General features: G+C 42.3%; 1 protein-coding gene across 3 annotated transcripts in view; it reads left to right on the top strand.

Annotated features, from left to right (window-relative positions):
- The window catches only part of LOC147461990 (caffeoylshikimate esterase-like), a 56,046-nt gene that overhangs the window by 13,072 nt on the left and 21,606 nt on the right, over window positions 1-21,368 (top strand). For 2 of the 3 annotated variants that reach the window (XR_015187661.1, XM_086509453.1), the window contains exons 2-5: window positions 5,036-5,065; window positions 5,626-5,752; window positions 5,840-5,986; window positions 6,098-6,228. Coding sequence is in view for 2 of the 3 variants with exons in the window: in XM_086509453.1 (XP_086365579.1) it covers window positions 5,036-5,065; window positions 5,626-5,752; window positions 5,840-5,986; window positions 6,098-6,228 (435 nt within the window). In the remaining variant the exon portion in view is untranslated. The remainder of the gene's footprint in view (window positions 1-5,035; window positions 5,066-5,625; window positions 5,753-5,839; window positions 5,987-6,097; window positions 6,229-21,368) is intronic. The other variant, XM_086509454.1, reaches the window with a different exon arrangement.

Here is a 21,368-nt window from a genome sequence, read left to right as displayed (position 1 = left end):
GAGCTCTTGCATCGTGGTGACTTGCTTTGACAGACAATACTCTTGGAGCTGGGAGGCAATCCAATAGTATAGCCGACACACTGATCCTCCAATGTTAAATTTTTGAAGAAAGATATTGGGAGATATACATCCCATAATCTTTGATTGTAATCTTCCATAGTCTCAGTGGCTATTAGCTTCAAGTTCTCCCATTTTGCTATAAGTTGCACTTCAAATAAGGATGTGAGATAAGTGTGAATAAAAACATTCTTGAAGGCTTGCCAAGTCTTTTGTATTTTGGATTCTTCAGTATAACTTCTAGGTGAATAAATGTTGTCGAATTGTTGTAGAAACTGTGAAGCTTTCTTCTGATCTTTAACTTTAGAAAAAGCAAGGAATCTGATCGTAGATCCACCACCCTTAAAAATATTTGGTTGAGGAAGAGCATATAGGTGGTGGTGGATAATACGGTAAGCATAAGGGTTCCAATTGTGAATTACAAAAGGCGGTGGCGGTGGGGGTGAAGGTGGTACAAGAGAAGGTTGTGCAATTGTTTGGCGAAAAAACACCATGAAGAGGGATAACACATTCCGCTGACTACAAGGTTGAAGCTCTTGAATTGTTGGGTGCCAGAGGAGGTAACACCTAAGGCATGTCCCGATGGAGGCATTGTCACGTGACACTGTAATGTGCAGCGGAATGAATGTTGTATTTTCTCAAGATTAGTGATCTTTATTGCTCAAGGTTCCTTTTAGTTCTTAGGGAAGGAGAGAGCCTTCCGTCTTATGGAGAGTGCTATGATCACGAACAAAGTGAGTGGATATTGTGCGTGCAAGTGAATGAGACTGAGAGAAGGAGAGAGGAGATACGACACCAGAGAGGTTGTAAAATCCTCCTCTGAAGGCCCCACTCTCGTCGGCGAGAGTGGTCTACTTTGATTGCACAAAGGTGTACAATGCGAATGCAATGGACTGATGCAATGGGACTATGCCGATGACGACGACGGTGGTGACGACGACGACTTAGGCTGAAAACTGTGGATCTTCTATATGCTGAATTTCTTGGACTGTTTCGGGGCTGAATTGGACTGTTTTCTTGCTGTACTTATGGCTGAAATTCTCTGCTCTTGTCGAAGGTTCTGTGCTGAATAAAAACGCTGAGATCTTGCACCTGCTAGGCTGCGTTTTAGGGCAGATTTGCACTTGCTGAAAACGCTGCAAGGGGCTGAGTTATCATGCTGGAAAAACGCTGAAGGGGCTGAAGTTCTGCTGCATTTTTGAGGCTGAAAAGCTGAGGTAAAAACGCTATGGCTGCTGGTGGTTGCAATCCCAAAAACGTTGGCTTTTGGGGCTGCCTGAAGGGGGAACAAGCTCCAGGAAGAGAGATTGTAGGCGATGGCTGAAACTTGGGAGGAAAACGCCAAGGAAGGGGTGGTGATGGCGATGGTCTAATGGTGAGGGAGGGTACTGCTGAGAAGTTGCCTGTTGAGCGGGAAGCTCCTGCTGCCTCTTCTGCCAGAAAGTGCTAACTTGGGTTTGCTTATATATTAACTTAACGAAATTGCCCTACCTACTTTTGTTGGAAAGTCACTTAAAAATAATAAGTGAAAATAACCAAAAATAGGAAAATAGGCTAAATGCACTGGAAAATTCCCCTAACTGATGCTAATGGATTTTGATGGGAATTCCGATGATCATGCTGTGTGCGATCGGAGGATATGCATCTATGCTAAGTGACTGGGCATGCGCGGTCTACGAATAGACTCACAAAAGTGTCAGATCACTGCTAATCTAAACTGACTGAACTGACTGAACCCTGCTGTGGTGTAGCTTGTCCACGGACACATAGGGTTGGGATGTGTCACGTGACAGACACATCCAACCCTATGTGCCCGTGGACAAGCTACATCATGACCAGGGTTCAGTCAGTCAAGTCAGTCTAGAATAGGAAGTGATCTGGCACTTCTGTGAGTCTGTTCGCAGACCGTGCATGACCAGTCACTTAGATTAGATGCATATCCTTCGGTTGCACACAGCATGATCATCAGCATTTCCATCAGAATCCATAAAGGGAATTTTCCAGTGCATTAAACCTATTTTCCCTATTTTTGACATTTTTCACTTATTTATTAAGTGACTTTTGTTGGGAACTAGGTAGGCCAATTTTGGTAAGATAATATATAAGCAAACCAAAGCTAGCACTATCCGTCAGAAGAAGAAGGAGAGCATCAGGCACTCAAGTGTAGCAGGCCCTCTGGAAACCCTTCTCAGCAAGACGACCCTCCACATAGCCTGGCGTTTTCAGCCCTAAAAAGCCAGCGTTTTCAGGTCCTTGAACCAGTGTTTTCAGGCCCTTGAATTAGCGTCTTCAGCCAGGAACTGCAGCAACAAAAGGCTCCTTCAGTAGCGTTTTGGTCCTCTTGTTGTCTAGCGTTTTTCAGCCCTAGATCATAGCGATTTTCAGCCAGCATGCAAAGCGTTTTTCAGCAGTGCAGGCAGCGTTTTTGACATGCTGTCCAGCGTTTTCAGGCCACAGAAAACAGCCAGCCACTTCAGCATTTTGCCAACTTGCATCAGCGTTTTTGCATGGCCAACCCTGCGTTTTCAGCAAGGCAAATTCAGCAGTACACAGAGTTTGAAGGTAGCAAAATCCAGCCATAGTCAGCATCGAAGCACGCAATTTTCAGCCGTAGTCTCATCCTCGTCGTCCACACTGTCGACATCGACATAGCCATTAGACTTACATCAGCATCATTGTATCAGATTGTGCAATCAATAGTAGACCACTCTCGCCATCGAGTGGGGCCTTCGGAGGAGGGTTTTACAACTCCAGGGTTGTTCTCGTCTGTCGGACAGAACGAGGCGTACGGTGGCGTCCGGTGTCGTCCCGTCTGGTCAAGGCGTCCGTTGCGTCCGGTGGTTTTTTAGTCCATTGACTGCGCTTTTTTTTGGGAGTTTTTTGGGTTACCTTTTGGCATGAAATCCCTCCCACCTAGCCTAGGATCTCCCCCCCCCCCCACATGCCTCTCTCTCTCTCTCTCTCTCTCTCTCTCACACACACACACACACACACACGCGCGCGCGCGCACACACATTGCTTTGGATTCCATTAGACTCCTCTCTCTCCCTCTCCCTCTCTCTCATTGCTTGATTGTCTCATTGTCTCATTGTCCATTGTGTCTCATTGTCTTGATTCTCAACTCTTGAGTGTCGGCACTTGGCACTTGCAAGTTGCCTTCTTGTCCAATGTGATAATCAATTGTCTAATTGTCCCAAGTCTAAAATCTAGGGTTAAGAATTGCATGTTTTTATTTTTGAACGTACGTAACAATGTCGTACGACATAAAATTTTCTAGTTCGATGAGTACCGTACGTCTTCGTACGTGGACAAAACATACGTGACTGTACGAGACCACCTTGTACAACTCCATGGTGTCGTATTCTCTTCTCTCTCTATCTCTCAGTCTGATGCACTTTCATGCAGAGTGTCCACTCACTTTGCTTGTGTCCATTGCACTCTCTCACTAAGAATGGAAGGCTCTCCCTTCCATAAGTAAAAGGAACCTTGAGGACAGTTCGGAGCGCAAATCTTGCAACTCGTTGATGAGAAATTACAAATATTCGTCTGAATCCATAGCTTCTAGTTGTGTGTTCACCATTGATGAACTACGAAATCTACAACTAGAATCAACTTTAGCACTTCACACAGTTGAACCAAAAGGAAAACTTCACCCTTGAGATGAGGCATGAAGTGGAAAAGTTCCACTCCAAGATGTAGTAGCCCCTAACTAGGCCCCCCTTATGGTATTTCTTTATCAATTGCTCATCATATATACAACTGCCAGGAGGAGCACTTGCCACAACTTTGCAATTGCTAGAGTCCAAGTGAGTCCTCCAAGGCTCATATTTAACAGCCCTTGGCATGCTTTTTATGAGGCTGAAAGCGTGAAACTCAGCAAGTCAACTGCTTTCAAAATCTGACGCAAAAGTTGTCACGCCATCATGTCTGTACAACTGCCACATCAGCACCTGTGTTTTCCGCTGTGATTTGCGCAGCGAACCTGCCGCATTTTACAGGGCTGTATTGTGAGATTTTGGTTCTTTGCTTGGATGGCGGTTCGAGTGGACGACTCCTCTCGTTAGGTCTGGTCTAGGTCATGCCATGTCATCTAGTTGTGACACATCAGAGCCAGATCCAGGAGATCTGGCTTTGTTACTAGCATCATTTCCAGGAGCTTATCACTCACCTCAGGATTTATGTTGTATGAGGTATGTCACTAAATGGAGCTGATTGGGGTCATTTTGAGCATGTTGTACTTATCCTAGCATATGGATTTGCATCAAGTCTTATAATATAAGAAAGCTCCATCATTTAGAGGCGCCCCCCCCCCCCCCCCCCCCCCCCCCCCCCCCCCCCCCCCCCCCCCCGGCAAACACACCCACCCACAACTACCATCATTTCTTGTATTGTATCCATTACATACACATAATTAAGGATAATATCGTTGTGGTTGCACTTTCATGATGTCCAGAGGACATATACTTTGTACATGGACTTGTTCCACTTTGCTATCATTTCTTGTATTGTATCCATTCCATCATTTAGAGCCCCCCCCCCCCCCCCCCCCCCCCCCCCGGCAAACACACCCACCCACAACTACCATCATTTCTTGTATTGTATCCATTACATACACATAATTGAGGATAATATCGTTGTGGTTGCACTTTCATGATGTCCAGAGGACATATACTTTGTACATGGACTTGTTCCACTTTGCTATGGTCTTTTGCAAATGTTGATAAAATCTCTCTTTTTTTTCTTTTCCATGGCATTTTCTTTTGTTTATGCATTTGTTCTACAGGCTTTTGCTGTCAGCACATGAATTTTCAGCATCTGAATTAGACACTAGACGGTGGTGCATTACACAAAAGATAGCTGTTTGAATATTGCTTGCAGGCACGTGGGTCAGTGCAAAACTTGATGCTTATGATTTCAGTGGATGATTTTTTCTCTTTTTATGTACAAGCTTTTGATGAGATGTTTGCTGCATATGCAGGAATCTCTTGATGGTGTAGAAGCTGAAGAGGTAAGATGTATACTAGTTTAAGCTTATTCTGTAGGTTAAAAAGATACATATTTAGTAATTACTACTGTTGGAGTAAAGAGGTTTGCTGGAATGAACACCTCAGAGGATTCATTCCACAGGTAATTGTGACAGCTACTGAGTGCATGTAGTGACACCCCCATTCATCCTGTGAAATGTGCGCCTTTGTTTATCTGACCATCTCTGAATAACTTGGGGCCTTGCTTTCATGTCTGAATAATTTGGCTCTTGGGTGGTTCCCTATATGTGAACCCTCTATAGCACTGCTTTCAAGGCCTAGTTTCAAAACCTTGTATCTGTAAGTCTTCTATAAAACAAAAGCACTTGTTCTCTGTTCAATATGTGAATACCCATTTTTATGCTACCTCATATTTTTGAGAGATCCCTTGCACAATGCAAGCCTTAAAGCAGTCATGCCCTTCAAAGCTACTCTACCTTTGTTATTCGACATGAAGTGCAGAGCAGTTCCTTGATTCTGAAAGGGCACAAATTCTGTCCTTGCAGAAGTATGTATTGACAAACTGCGACGATTGTCTGTGCAGTTCTACCAGATTAATTCTAGGGGCATTGAGATATTTACAAAAAGTTGGCTTCCAGCTAAGGAAAAAATCAAAGCTATTGTATTCATTTGCCATGGATATGGTGATACATGTACTTTCTTTCTTGAGGGTAGGCACTTGCCTTCAACAGTTTACTGTTTTACTCGTTCTCGGGTTTTACAGCAAGTTTTCAATGTACTTCTCTTGTTTATTATAGGTTTCTCACGAATCCTTGCAAAGGCAGGATATGCTGTTTTCGGAATGGACTACCCTGGTTGTGGTCTCTCAGCTGGTCTCCATGGTTACATTCCAGATTTCAACAGGCTTGTGGATGATGTTATTGAGAACTACTCAAGTATCAAAGGTGCTTTCTATTTAAGATACCTCCTATTATATCTACCCTATAGAGGTTAAAATTTGTTGTTTGTTTTTAGTTCTATCACATTTCAAGACATTGACATGCCTGGTTGTGCAGCCCGCCCAGAATATGCAAAGCTTCCGTGTTTTTTGTTTGGACAATCCATGGGAGGAGCAGTAGCTTTAAAAATGCATTTGAAGCAAGAAACTGCTTGGAATGGTGCGATACTTGTTGCTCCTATGTGTAAAGTAAACTTTAGTAACCCTCTCTCTCTCTCTCTCTCTCTCTCTCTCTCTGTGTGTGTGTGTGTGTGTGGAAAAATCTTCTATTAAAATAAACACCTCAAGGGCGGGCATAGTCCACAAGATAAATATACAAAATGCTGATCACCATAGGGGAGTGATCCCAAGATGCATATAATATACATTAAATACTAAGGCTATCTCTTGGTACTTGGTCTTGCAGATATCCCAACATATACATTTTATTGTGTGAAATCTTCTATCAAAATAAACACGTCAAGGACATAGTCCACAAGATAAATACAAAATGCTGATCACCATAGGGGAGTGATCCCAAATTGCATAAGATATACAATCAATACTAAGGCCATCTCTTGATTCACAGTCTTGCGGACATCCTAACATATTTTATTGTGTCCAATAGGTAGAAAACTTTTCTCGTACTGTGTCATAAGCACAACAAGAGGAATCGCATCTCCATCTGAACTACATTTGGGTACAACAACATCCCCATGAGCCTCATTAGGCTTTGAAGGAAGAGGTGGTATAGCCGCTGCAGAAGAAGCCTCAAGAGGTGGATCTTGTGGAATAGGATCCTTGCGTGTGTAAACCTGTAAGACCTAAGGTGCCTCTGTCTGCCTCTGTCGCGTTCTTCCTCTTTTCTTTACTTCTCTCCTCCTAGTTCTCTCTGCATCTGATCTTCTATTACCTGTAGATACGTGTGCCTGTCTCTCCTGACTATCTGTCTGTTGTCTATGCTCTGGATGCTCTCTTTATAGGCCCAAACAGCACCAGGTGGAGGGCGTCTGACTCAGATCACCAATCTTCAGAGATCCACTCCCCCTCCGACCTCCCACAGCAAGGTGTCACTCTCCAGAGGGTAGAGTTACACAAGGCGAGCAGGAGACACAGAGCACCTGGTTGTGGACACCCCGTCTTTGCTAGCGAGAGATGACAGAGATCAGAGCAGCCTAGTGGACTGTGACTCTATGGTTGACTCAGAGGGATACCATGGCTGTTCGAGTTGTAAACTTCGCTGCGGTCTTTTGGAATAAAGGAATACCGCAAGGGGTGCCTAGTTACGCTTATGGGAGTGGAACTCCGCCACTTCGTGTCTGTTGTCTATTGTGTTCTGTTCTCTTTCAAGTTCAAGTGTTGTTTCTGTTCAGTTCGGTATTGTTGTAGTGTTTCGGTTCTCTTTCAAGTTCAAGTGCTTGTTGTTTCGGTTCAGTTCGGTTAGTTCTCCCTTCAAGTCAGTTTAAAAGAACTTGGATTCTTAAAGGTTCTTGTTCCGATCCACCTTCTATCCCTGAAATCAATCCAGGTGTCTTGCACAACACTATTTCTAGGAGAGTACAAGGTCTCCCTAGGGCTTCAATCTCTAGAATTGAGAGTGATGACCCTTCTAACCTTAGAATTTTTGCTTATAGAGATTTCAAACGGAGATTGATTTACCTATCTAGAGTCATGGAATTGGGTTCTTTTTCTTATAAATTATTTGAAAGGTATAATATAAGGATCCTTTTTAAGCTCTTGTATACCCTTCAGAACTACTCTTATGAAGATTTGGAGCTAAGAGAGTCTCATAGTACTCAACTTCGAGTACTGTTAGGCAAATTTTTGAAGCCCAAGTGTCCTAGTTTGAAAAATCCCTTGGTTGGAAAGAAAGATTTGTTGATAACTATCTTTACGTCCCCTGACTTAGACAAGATTGGATTAAGCTCTATTTTGAGATCTCAAGAAGCTTTGGATGCTCTCCCTCCTTGTGTGAGAAAGGTATGGAACCATCCTGTCGTAGCTTTCAAATATGTGAAAACTTTAGGACAAAAAGCTTTCAACTATAGTGACATAGGACGTAATCTTAAAAAGCAAGAAAGGTTGCAATCTCAAGTATTGATTGCCCTTGTAATAAAACTGCCTTTTCTTCTTACGTAAATGGAGCTTAGGGTCATGTAGTTATTGCCGATTGTTCTATCCTTCCTTCGGATTCCTTGAAAGACCTTTTCTCAAGAGATACTAAATATAGCCTCCCTTCCTCAAACGACTCTTGCCTTCTCAAAGCTATAGAAAAAGGAATTTCTAGTTTTGTAGTAAAGTTTGAGGAGTCTTTAGGAGTTCAAGGTATTTTTACCCATTGGAAGTGTGTAGTCCTCAAGAAAGCTTCTTTGAAATTAGCATCTTGCTCTCGGAACGTTTCTTCAGGAAGGAATAGCTTATCTTCTTCTGATTGTGATGCTCTTAGGAAATTTCATCGAGATTTTGTAATCTCTTATGTAGATAAGTGCTCTAATAACTTTGTTGTTATGTGCAAAAAGTTCTATTTAGAATGCTTGTTAGGTGAAGTAAACTCTCAGACTTACAATGATTGTGATCTTTCAATGCAAGAGGTTATCTTGAAACATCAAGACTTTTGTAAGTCTTTTGGTTTCAAGTGCCAGCCTAAATTACCTTTTTTATATACCGTTTGGAAGTTCCACAAGAACCCTATAAAGCCTAGATTTATAGTTGCTTCTTGTAACACCTCTTTGACCAAGGTTTCCAAATGGCTTAGTTATTGTTTCAAAGCCATTTTACCTATCGTAAATGAATTGTGGAAAAATATGCTAAAGGAAGCAGACGTACCTACCGATTGAAGTTGGATTTTAAATGATTTAGTAGGTGTGATTCCTGTTTTAAAGTTTTTGAACTCTTCAAGAAGCCTTAAGGAGAAATCTTCTCCTTTATGTCTTCTAACTTTTGACTTTACAACGCTATACAAGAAGCTAAATTTGGAGGACCTAAAATTTAGAGTCAAGTCTCTTATTTCAAAAGTTTTTGCGTACAAGCTTGAGAAGGATAGGTACAAGGCATTGCTAGTAGAAAAGTCAGCCTTGAACTTTGACTACTTATGGCTGAAAAGTAAGAATGTAGATGTAGACAAAGGAAAAAAGAGATTCACCAGGATTGTAGATGACATTGACATCATATCTTGGTTAGATTTTCTTTTGGACAATTTATATATAACCATCGGCGACTCTCTTTTCAAGCAAACAATTGGTATCCCTATGGGCACCAATTGTGCTGTTTTTCTTGCTAATTTCTATCTTTTTACTTATGAGTTTGATTTTATGGAGCGTCTTGTCCTTGCTAACACTTGCCCAATATTTTTGCATAAGTTATGCAATGTAAGACGCTTTGTAGATGATCTTTTTGTCCCTGACGTTCCTTCTTCTCAAGATTTTATGTACTTGAATTCGAGTTCTGTAGGCGGAGGAAATTATCCCAAGGAGTTTTGTGAACTTAACTGTACCACAAATAGTGATTGTTGTGCCTTTTTAGACCTTAAGATTTTTCAGACTCCCTTGGGATTAGAAGTAGATATCTATGATAAGCGCCTTGAACCAGAATATGCCAATCTAAATATCATCCGTATGCCTCACATTTCTTCGAACATTTCTCTTTGAGCTAAGTACGGTGTCATTTGCTCTCAACTATTTAGATTTTATCGTCTTTGCTCTAGTAAAGCTGCTTTTGTTGTTCAATCTTGCCATCTTATTTCTTTACTAGTTGAAAAAGGATACTTATTCAAAAGAATCATGAAAAAGGTTCGTTCATTTTTGCATCGTAGTAAGTTTATTTTTGATGTTTCTTCCTTTTGAATGTTCAAGATAATCAGTAGTAAATTCAATAGAGGTGGGTAGCTAAAAAGCCCACTTATTGTTTGATTTAATAACACCTTATGTTATTGTTTTGATCTTTAGCGCTTCTAGTATTTTTACTATAGCTTGACAAATGCTAGCCTTTATCATGGCTGAGTATGCCCATCACCTCCGGAGGGTGATAGAAACTTAGCTCGTTGCTTTTGTAAAGTATGTTCAAAGCATGAATGACCTCTATATAAACCTACACCTACTCTTGGGCACTGACGACGTGAGTAGGGATGTCATAGCTGTTGTCGAAGCTATGCATGATAAAGGCGATAATCTTATTGTTTCTGTTTGGACAAGCAACGAAGTTGAGATCGCATATTGTCAAGTTTGGTTCTTTGATCTTCGTAGGTTTGTAGTAGTATTCATTTTTTGATTTCGTATTTAGCTTACCTGAGGACTTAAGAATGTGTTCCTTTAGAAGTTGTTATGTGAAGTTTGATTTCTAGGATTAAGTTTTTAAGATGTCTTATCCTTTTTTGCTTAAAGTTGAGTACTTGTTTTAAGCCAGTAAGTTGCGTCAACTTATTTTACACATGCCTTTTCTAAAAACATTTTTAAGTTAATAATGTTTTGTTTTATCTAGTTTTGTTTCGTAGCAAACTAAGTGATTTAGTTTGTTTGTTTTGTTTGTTTTTGTTTTTCTTTTCTTTTCTTGTGTCCCTTGCTTTTATACTTTTACGAGTGCTTTATTCCCTCTTATAATTCGTGAGTTTAGACTATTCTGAACTTATGAAGGTATATATTGTTGTAGTGTTTCTATCGTCTTGTCAAGGTGACTCGCTGGTTACATGACACCCCTTTCGTTGATGTAGCCCTTCTCCCTTGCTATCGCTCCCCCCCCCCCCCCCCCCCCCCCCCCCCTCCCCAACTAACTTCTCCCTCGTCTTCTTCCACCCCTCGTCCTGTCAAAGGTGGCAGAGGAAGATGCAATGAAGACAAAAACTGGCTCGTGTCAGGTGGTGTCATAAACTGGCGACATGGCATGCTCGGACACACTCACACCGGCTGGCAGTAGGAGACACCCGCAATGACACATGGCAGGCTGACGTGGCCACAATACAGATTTCCGGATTTTACGACGGAAAACCCGTTGACAGGCTGACGTGGCATCCATACGGGTTTTCTGCAAATCACGGAGCTGATGACGTGGCAGCATATGGAAATCCTGGATCTTACGCTGGCTGATTTTTAGCAAAGCTTTTGGTCCAGTTGCTTTATTTTTACAACCTTTTAAAGTTGACAGCTTTTGGGGCTCTACTTTTGGGCATCCCTTCTAGCCAATAAATAAGTGGGTAGAGCCTCACTTCTCAGAGCATTTGGACGCAGAGTTTGAGAGTGAGCACCTACCCACTCTGTTGTACTTTGAACAAAGATTAATACAAAAAGAAATACCGAAAGGGGCCCCAGTCTTTGGGGCCAATATCTCTAGGCACGGAACTACGCCGGGCCGTACTAAGTGTGAATTGTGAACTGTTTTTAAGTGAATCTTTGCTGCGTTGCGGTAGAATCTTGACTTGGGGTGTCCAAGTTTGTTACAAGTGGACACCTCGACTCCAATCTAGAACACATGCAATGCCACATACATGAACAAGGCACACCTGTGGAGAAGAGAGATCACTGAGGTAGGAAGAAATAGGACACGTGAGAGAGAGAGAGAGAGAGAGAGAGAGAGAGAGAGAGAGAGAGAGAGAGAGAGAGAGAGAGAGAGAGAGAGGAAGAAGAAGAAGAAGAAGAGATTTGGGAAGGCTCTCCATGTTGATAACAAGCTGCTCATACAAGTGACCAAGGTGGTCCGGCATAGAATTGACATGCCAACTGGATAGAGCCGAGGTGCACACTACTGCGATTGCTACTGTCACTGCCAACTGCTCTTGCACACCAGACCACTGACACGATCTCCACCTGGGAATCCAACCCTAAGGTGCTCCTCCTCCTGACACTGACCCAATCTCGAGAGAGATTGTCATCCCTCAAGGCTAACCACTGCATGGCTGCCCTCTAGATGGCTGAATATCTCCTCTCTCCTAGGTCCGCACTGTCGTGGAGATGCTATGCCTTAGCCTGAGATTGGACACATGAGGGTGTCCTGAGGAGGAAACATAAGGAAGGATCTGCTCCCCACGCCTGCATGACAAAAACGCTAGGCTGCTACATGCCAAAACCGCTAGATTGGACCTGCTGAAAATGCTAACTGACCTCGCCTCCACAAGGCCGGCTGCGCATGGCAAAGGGCTGGCCGCAAGGGCGCCCTCCTGGGATGAATGAAATGCCTCAAGGTGCTCCCCTAGAGGCCTATATATAGGCCTCTCGTGGATACTGGGACCCCATGACAGAGGAGAAAATCTCTCATAGGGTGAACTGCCAGAAAACGGGCCTGGGAAGGAAGAAAGCAAGTGGGAAAAGAAACCTTGAGCTGTAGGAACATACATAGCCTGGAAATTGGGCCAAAACCTTGAGCTAAATATGATTGGCAGATCCCGACATAAGAAAACAACCTCACCCTGGCTGGGCACAACCACAAAATAACCCTCACTCCCTAACACTTGTCCTTGGGAGAAACTGGGACCGACTATACGAATCTAGAGAGATGCTTGAACTCTAACACGTCCACCCTTGGGACCTGAGCGACCTTCCCTTGCTGCACTGTGTTCTTTGGGCAACACATTTGCTGCGAGCAGACTTATTTGAGGGGGACAGCCTGTCCTTAGTCTTCCCCTCGTGGTTCAAGCTTCAGTCTTCGGGACTATGTGAGGTCCCGCTGTGATCTTCTCGCGAGAGGAAGAGGGAGAGAGAGAGAGAGAGAGCGCCATGGCTGTAGTCTATTAGCGCAAGGAGAGAGGCATGAAGGATGCCAGAGATTGAGCACTAGTAGAGAGGGAGAGCATGCGCAGGTGTAGGTGCAGGAGAAGGAAGCGTTGAGAGAGAGAGAGAGAGAGAGAGAGAGAGAGAGAGAGAGAGAGAAAGAGAGAGAGAGAGAGAGAGAGAGAGAGAGAGCTCGTTGAATTTTGGGAATGAGCCCATGTTTCTTTTTAGTTTGGGGCTTCCTTTAGTTTATAACATTGTGATGACCTTTTTAATTTAAGTGCCCGTTCACATGGGTGGACATCGGAAACATGCACAATTGCCTTTATTCCCTACAACCTCCCACCTAAAGGCATTGTGTCTTTTAGATAAAGGAAATAATCAGCTATCAATGTACAAAAGCTGATCTCATACAAATGCCCATAATCTCGCGGCAATATGCAAATCTCTCTGCCGTCAAACTCTTCGTCAAAAGATCTGCAAGATTGTCATGTGTATGTACCTTTGTAACAAACTGCTGACGTGTCAAAGCCTAAAGAATGGAGCCAACTTACAGATGCCGGCCGAGGGGCCTAAACCCTAAGAAGAACAAGTAACAGAAGAAGTGTCACAAAGTGATGACGTGGTTGCCCGAGAGCAGAAAACCCTAACCCTAATTTTTGGTAGAAACCCTAATTGCTGAAACCCTAATTCCAGAAACCCTAACTGCTGAAACCCTAATTCTGAAACCCTAACCCTAAAACCTGCAAACCCTAATTATGAAAACCCTAACCCTAAAACCTGCAAACCCTAATTCTGGAAACCCTAACCCTAAAACTGCAACAGCGTGGCTGATTTCTGAAAATTGCATTGGCATGATGACGTGGCAGGTTGTACAGATTTCCGTGATTTACGTTGGCAGCTTTTGGCATTGCTTTTTGGCCAAAAGCTTTTGAGTTTGGCTGCTTTTTGGACCAGAAGCTTTTGATTTTGAAAGCTTTTCATGTAAACTACTTTTTAGGCCAAGGGCCTTTAAATATGAGGCTAGGGCTCATTCTCTGGCATGCTTCATGGAGAAGGTGCAAAGTCTGGAGTACCGGCTTGTACTTTGATGATGCAATATAAAGAAATACCGAAAGGGGCGCCAAGGTTTGGGGCCAATACTCTCTGGGGTGGAATTCAGCCACTCCGTGTCGCGTGTCCTCTCTCTTTCAGTTCAGTGTTATTGAAGTGCTAAAAGTCTGTTCAGTCTGTTCTTTTCTATTGGCACGTGGTGCCCGCCTTGTGACAGTGGTATCAGAGCATCAGGCGTGTGCTTTTTTGGAAGCATACCGGTCCTACAAAAGAGCAGACAGAGCTATTGGAATTTGATTCGAGAAGCAGTGCCATGCAGATGTTGATGTCTACAGCTATCAAGCAGCATACTCCAAGTACTTGGCAAGCTTTCAAGAAAATTTTTGCCCGAAGTTATATGGTTTTTGACATCTTCCTTCGGAGTGCAACTTCTGGCAGAGTGGGGTATCCTGAAATGCTTGCCATGGAAACCCTAGCAGATTATAACTTGAAGTTTCTCGACATCTCCCATTAGATGTCTCTTCACGATCAGATGACCTTGGAGATTCGGTGTGATTGCTATCTCTTGGGACTACCATCGCCGCTAAAGAAACACTGTTTGTCCAAGAGCTGATGGACCATGCTGTGCTCGGCTACGACCTCATGGAAGGAACCTAACCCTAATTTTTGGTGCAGATTTCAAGATGGAAAGTCAGTCAACTTTTCGAGCTCGACTGATGTCGAGATTGCTTTTTAAGTCTGAGTTCTGTTTGATCTTGTTTAGTGATCCTGTTTGGAATCTGTTTGAAATGGATGGTATGTGTTTTGAACCTGTTTTGGTGTCGATTTGAAATGTTTGACTCTGGTTTCAATACTGGTTTCATTGATTGGTGATTTTTACTCCCGGGTGGAGAAGTGAGAAATACTGTTTTGGTATTGTTTTAACCTTGGAACGATGTAGGCTGATGCCCGAGGAGCGTTTCGTTGTATGCTAGAAAACCTCCGAACGACGCAGGCCGATGCCTGGGGAGCGTTTGGTTGTATGCTTGAACCTCCAAGCGATGCAGACTGCGGTCTGGGGAGCGTTTGGTTGTACAGTCCTCTGATCTCATGGTTCGGACCTTTTTAGGTTATTTGCGGGGAGAGTGACGAGGTAGTCGTTGAGTAGCTTCATACCGCAGATCGTTTGTCTCGGGGGAGTGCTCAACAACGTTGTTTGTTGTGTCTTGTAACATGCATATGTGAGCATTTGTGTTGCATTGTGATGTGTCAATTACTGGATATTCCTAATTGGATGAGATTGCCTGGGTATGTAATTTTAGTGCATCAAGACACCTCGTGGAAGATCAGTACGGTCTGGGTGTGATGGCTAATTTTACTACGCCGGAATATGAAGAGTTCTGATCTGGACGAAAGGAGAAGCTAACTCCTTGATCAAAAAAGCAGAAAGGAGAAGCTAACTCCTTGATCAAAAGAGCAGAAAGGAGAAGCTAACTCCTTAATAAAAAGAGCAAACTGATTGTCCCTCGGAATGTCCCTCGGAAATTTTTGAGCTAACTTAAGTTGTTTTGCAGATATGCTGTAATCGTGGACGATTACTCTCTTTCGAAAAGCGGAGATGTAACAAACTGCTGACGTGTCAAAGCCTAAAGAATGGAGCCAACTTACAGATGCCGGCCGAGGGGCCTAAACCCTAAGAAGAACAAGTAACAGAACAAGTGTCACAAAGTGATGACGTGGTTGCCCGAGAGCAGAAAACCCTAACCCTAATTTCTGTCAAAAACCCTAACTGCTGAAACCCTAATTCCAGAAACCCTAATTCTGAAAACCCTAACCCTAAAACCTGCAAACCCTAATTCTGGAAACCCTAACCCTAAAACTGCAACAGCGTGGCTGATTTCCGAAAATTGCGTTGGCATGATGATGTGGCAGGCTGTACGGATTTCCGTGATTTACGCTAGCAGCTTTTGGCATTGCTTTTTGGCCAGAAGCTTTTGAGCTTTTCATGTAAACTGCTTTTTGGACCAGAAGCTTTTGATTTTGAAAGCTTTTCATGTAAACTACTTTTTAGGCCAAGGGCCTTTAAATATGAGGCTAGGGCTCATTCTCTTGCATGCTTCATGCAAAAGGTGCAAAGTCTGGAGTACCGGCTTGTACTTTGATGATGCAATATAAAGAAATACCGAAAGGGGCGCCAAGGTTTGGGGCCAATACTCTATGGGGTGGAATTCCGCCACTCCGTGTCGCGTGTCGTCTCTCTCTTTCAGTTCAATTTTTTTGAAGTGCCAGAAGTCTGTTCAGTCTGTTCTTTTCTATTGGCATGTGGTACCCGCCTTGTGACACCTTGACCAACTCAATAGCTTTGTCATCAAGCACATTGCGGATAAAATGATACTTCACTTCTATGTGCTTTTACTTGGCATGAAAGACCGGATTTCATGCAAGCATAATAGCACTCTGTTAACGGGATTGATCGAATGGATGTCCACCTAGCCGGACACGTAGCCGGACACCACATTTGTACTCTTATTATGTTTCGAGCTAGTGTAGTGATACTCTGTGTAAATCCTGATTCCAGAGTAGCAGGTCAATTCCCTGAGTTGTAATTCTGTCATGATGATTGTAAAGGTCCATGTGAGTTGGCTACTGGCCATTTAGAATGCCCTAGGTATAAAGGTCAATTACTTTAATGTGAAAGCAAGCTTATCTTTAGAGAAGGAGCTCTAAAAACGTACGCTCAAGCTACGAAGCTACTCCAACTTGTAATCATCGAAACTAATGATTGGGTAATTCATTTTCAGTTTTGAAACTTGCATTGTGTTTCTCTTTCCTTGCTCTTTCATTCAAGTATAAGCATTATCAGTTTTGTTGAGGTTCAACGACTAAGCGTTAGTGAGCCTAATCTTCAGATTTGAGTGCTTAAATCATTGTTTTTTAGTCATTTTGACCATAGGAGAGTGTTCTTAGAACATAAGGAGACTTTCTGGTATGTTTTGTTGCAATTTTCAGGACCTTTTTCATGATGGATCGTGATTTTGGTACCTTGTCGGATTGCAAGCAGACTTGCTAGGATAGTGCCCCTAGGTGTCCTAAACCTTCCTTTAAAGTTTGATTGCATTTCGAGTCCGATCGAGTGTTGAAATGGTGTGATGACCTAGAGCAACGAGGAAGGACTTCCCTGATTATCGAGTGATCGATTTGCTTGTCGAGTTGTTGCGTTAGCTTGTTAGGTTCACTTCTTGAGATTGACAACCTCAAAGAGTTTCCGTGCCCCATCCAAGGCACTTCCCTGAGTATTGACATTATGTTAGTGCCAGATCGCTATGCTACAGACGTCCGTCGCGGCGACTTGCAAACATTGGCGCCGCTACCGGGGATATGATTCTTAGATGGTGAGTGACCTAGTGCGTATTTAGAGCGTTCTTTTTTGAAGATTTGTCTTTCCATTCCATTTACACCTAGCAGTGAGGCAGCTAGACACACGGTTTAGTGCTTGGTAGACTCTAGAAGTCGAGCACTTGCTAAATCTATTCTCGAGAGGTAAAGAGGGTTGTAAGTAAGATAGTCAAAAGCATTTCATTCTTTGATTTTCTGTATGCTTTCAGAATTCTGTTTCGTTTTCTGTTTCGACTTTATTTTGTATCGTTTTGTTTGTTTTTATTTCATGTATCATTTCAGTATTTAGGAGTAGGGTAAGTAGAAACTTTCACCATCAAATTTGGGCTAAAAGATTAAGGGAAAAAAAGGTGAAAACCATATTATGGCCGAAATGACCATAACTCTGAGATTCTGAAAATTTGATGGTAGAGACCTCAAAAGTGATCCAAATTTAAAAATTTGTGGATCAAGGGCATCAACATACTCAGTAGAAGCAATCTGGGAAGTTTGGCCAGATTCTGTGGAGGAACATGGATCGCGATCTATATACCCGAGAGATAAATTTTGTAGAAAATTGATCAGTGACACTATGTATTAGGGGGACATTGCTCTCATCAAGTTTGCTTGAAAGGAAAACTCAAAAATCACATCAGAATCGGCTGTTAGGGCAAAAACAACAAAACAGACATTTCAGACACAAAATTTGGGAATTTTGCAACTTTTTGGGATCCAAATTTAAAAAGGGGTGAGATTTGGCTTCTATAGGAAATAGAGAACAAAATTCATGAAAAAATGTTGTTAAACATGGATCGCAATCTATGTACCTTTTGACATTTGGCACTGATATTTGACAAGTACATCTCTGATACCATTTGGGACAACTTTCCTAAAAGACACAATGTCAAAAAAGTGAAAAAAGTTGGTCAAAGTCAAATATAGAAACTAGTCAAAAACGGCAGGGCAGACAGAAAAACTGACTTTTGACTGGGAAAAAGTTGTCCAAATTCAAAAAGAAGTGGTGGAATAGATTACTGACGCTGCAGGTAATCAATAGGCTAAATTTGGAGTTCAGATGTGATGGAACATGGATCGCGATCCATGTACCTCATCAAGATTTTTGGCTGAGATTTGAGTAGTAGGTAGCTGAGACATAGGTAGTTGAGACATAGACAAACATTTCTCCCAAAAGAACCAAATGCAAAAATTTGTAAAAAGTGGTCAAAAGAGCCAAAAACAGTTCATTGTCAAAACTGTTACAGCAGACTGTAGAATTCACTTTTGGTTGGGCAAAGTTGATCCAAATCCACAAATTCTTTGTGGAGCAAGCTACAAACATCACAAGTTATGGGCACACCAAAATTCAAATCCAAAAGTGGTGGAACATGGATCGCGATCCATGTATTCCTGAGAAATTTTTGGATAGAAACTTTTTCAGCCTATAGCAGAGACCATTGTGAACAAAAGTCTCAAAAGGAGTTTTGTCAAACAAGTGCAAAAAACTCATCAAAAGTGTCAAAAATAGTTCAAGGTGAAACCCTAGAATAGACCTAGGGATTGACTTTTGCCTGACCTAAACAAGTCCAAATCGTACAAAAACCATGTAGTAGGGATTAGGAGACCAAGGGCAAGCTGTGTGCAAAGTTTCATTACCATCTGATACATAGGTACATGGATCGCGATCCATGTTCCTCTGTCACAGATTGATACTAAACTTGCACCATAGCTAGAGGACATCACAAGGAGTCTAGTGGTCTTTTCAAAACTGAATTTGGATATGAAAAACCAAACCAAAAGCCCAAAACTGCCAAGTACTCTGACAAAGTGCCAGAATTGACCTAACTTTCAATCCAGAGGTCCATTAAAAAAAAATTGATACCATAGGACCTGCTAACGATGCTGATCCTGATGGTACTAATAAAAGTCAATGTGGGCTCCAAAACATGGATCGCGATCCATGTACTCATAGTGACAGCTTGACCTAAAACTTTCCAAATCAGTAGTGCATACACAAGGAAATATATCCCCAAGCCTAGTTGTGAAGCAAATTTGGGTCAAAAGGGAGCAAAACAGGTGACATACCAAAAACCGCTGTGCAGACCTAGTGTTGGCTATTTGACCTGTTAAAACAAGTTCAAATCCAAAAAGATTTGAGATTTAGCTTGTGGACATAGTTAAGAACAAACTCCTAAGAGATCAAGTCCAGATGTGGTTGAACATGGATAGCAATCCATGTACCTCAACTTGAGAATTTGATGAAAATTGGTACAAAGCTTGCATATGACCTTGCCTACATACATATTGACAAAATTTGGGAAAGTTTGGAGAATTTTTTTTGACAAAGGAACGTGGATCGCGATTCATGTACCTCAGCATAGTAGTGGGGGTATCTTACTTGGTGATCTTGTGGACATACTTGAGAACATTCCAAATCTCAAGTTTGAGCTAAAAATACGTTCTGGAGACCAAGATACAAGCCAAAGTTCCTAAGTTCTGGTCTTGAGACTGTCTTGAGTACTGTTTCAAGTGCAGTTTTCCAAAATTGCTCTAACTTTTGATAGACAACTCAAAATTGAGTCAAGTATAGCCAGGAAGAAAGCTTACGGGCAATAGGACACACCTAGATTTGGTTTTGGTTTTAGAGCTGAATTTTTCCAGGTTTCTTAAATCCAAACTTTTAGGGTACCTAGAACCAGTTTTCAGAGACCAAAAGAGTCATAAGTTCTTGACTCCTGAGAGACTTGATCAAGGGCAAAAAGAGATAAGTTGCACTAAGCCAAAGTGGGCTTGGCAAGGACTATCTTGAGAGTTTTGAGTGAGCCTTAACCATGACAAATCATCTGCCAGCAGGGTTCCCTACTCCACTCAAAGACATGAGAAACGCTGCAATGCCGACAACAATGGGATTGGGAGAATACCTAGAGGAGAGGCATCCCTCTGATCAACAAACCAAATGTGAGATTCATAAAAGCCATTGAATCCATGAGTGCTTACGGATTACGCTCACGAGGGCTTATATAGGTTCATAAACGGGGATCCATATATGTTCTACAAGTGTGTAGAATCCAATGCGAGAGAGCTGACCTCCCTTAAGAACCTCTATGCATTCACATAACAAATGCCCACGGAGTGCAAGTTTTGATGGTAGATAAGTATGGAAGAGAGTACAAACTTGTTGATCCAATTGACTTAGAACGATACACATACAAGGATACTCCGATCTCTATCTTCTTTCAAACAAAAACGATGCCAAAGTGCATATCCGAGAGGATTCCACAGGGATTTTCTCCAAAACCAGAGGAGAGAGTGAGATCCGACTTTGGAAAAGACCACAAATTGGTATATTAGTGACTGAACCGAAACAATTAAGACCATATCAAGTGGCCCAATATGTCAAGGCAAAGTATAATGGGTCAAGGGATCTATATGCTCATGTCTCACTCTTCTAACAAGTTTTGAGAGCTGAACAAATTGCGGATTTCCATACTCAGTATGAGGGATTTGGGTTGACATTAGAAGGAACGGCTTTGACGTAGTTCTAATCTTTAAATAGAGATGATTTCATAAACATAGCACAACTCTTATAAGAGTTTGTAGAGTTCTCGAAAAGGGGAATCAAACACAACATAGTGTCTAAAATCTACGCTTTCAAAAGGATGAAAAATTGAAGGAAGCTCTGCTTCGCTTCAAACAATACATAGAGAGGTGTCCTGTAACAAACTGCTGACGTGTCTAAGCCCTGAAGAAGGGAGCCAACTTGGAGATGTTGGCCGAGGGGCCTAAACCCTAAGAAGAACAAGTAACAGAAGAAGTCCTCCCAACTTATGGGGACCTCGTCCGATGGGGCCCCAAGTGACAAAGGATTAAAATAAAGCAAGACCTGCACACACACACACATACACACACACAAACTGGTGACATGGAAGATTTTCGAAAATTGCATTGACATGATGATGTGGCAGGTTGTACGGATTTTTGCGTTTTGTGCTGGCTGATGACATGGCAGACTGTACGGATTTTCGTGATTTACGCTGACAGTTTTTTGGCTTTGCTTTTGGACCAGATGCTTTCGAGTTTGAAGGCTTTTCACTGTAATTGCTTTTTAGGGCAAGGGCCTTAAAATATGAGGTGAGTGCTCATTCTTTGGCATGCTTCCTAGAGGTGTAGAGTCTGGAGTACCGGCTTATACTTTGATGATGCAATATAAAGAAATACCGAAAGGGTCGCCAAGGTTTGGGGCCAATATTC

This window comes from Adiantum capillus-veneris, chromosome 3 (genome assembly GCF_014529385.1).
Source record: "Adiantum capillus-veneris isolate H3 chromosome 3, ASM1452938v2, whole genome shotgun sequence".
NCBI classification, from domain to species: Eukaryota; Viridiplantae; Streptophyta; class Polypodiopsida; order Polypodiales; family Pteridaceae; genus Adiantum; species Adiantum capillus-veneris.
Note: the sequence above shows the minus strand (reverse complement) of the source record. Positions and strands in the feature narration are given on the sequence as shown.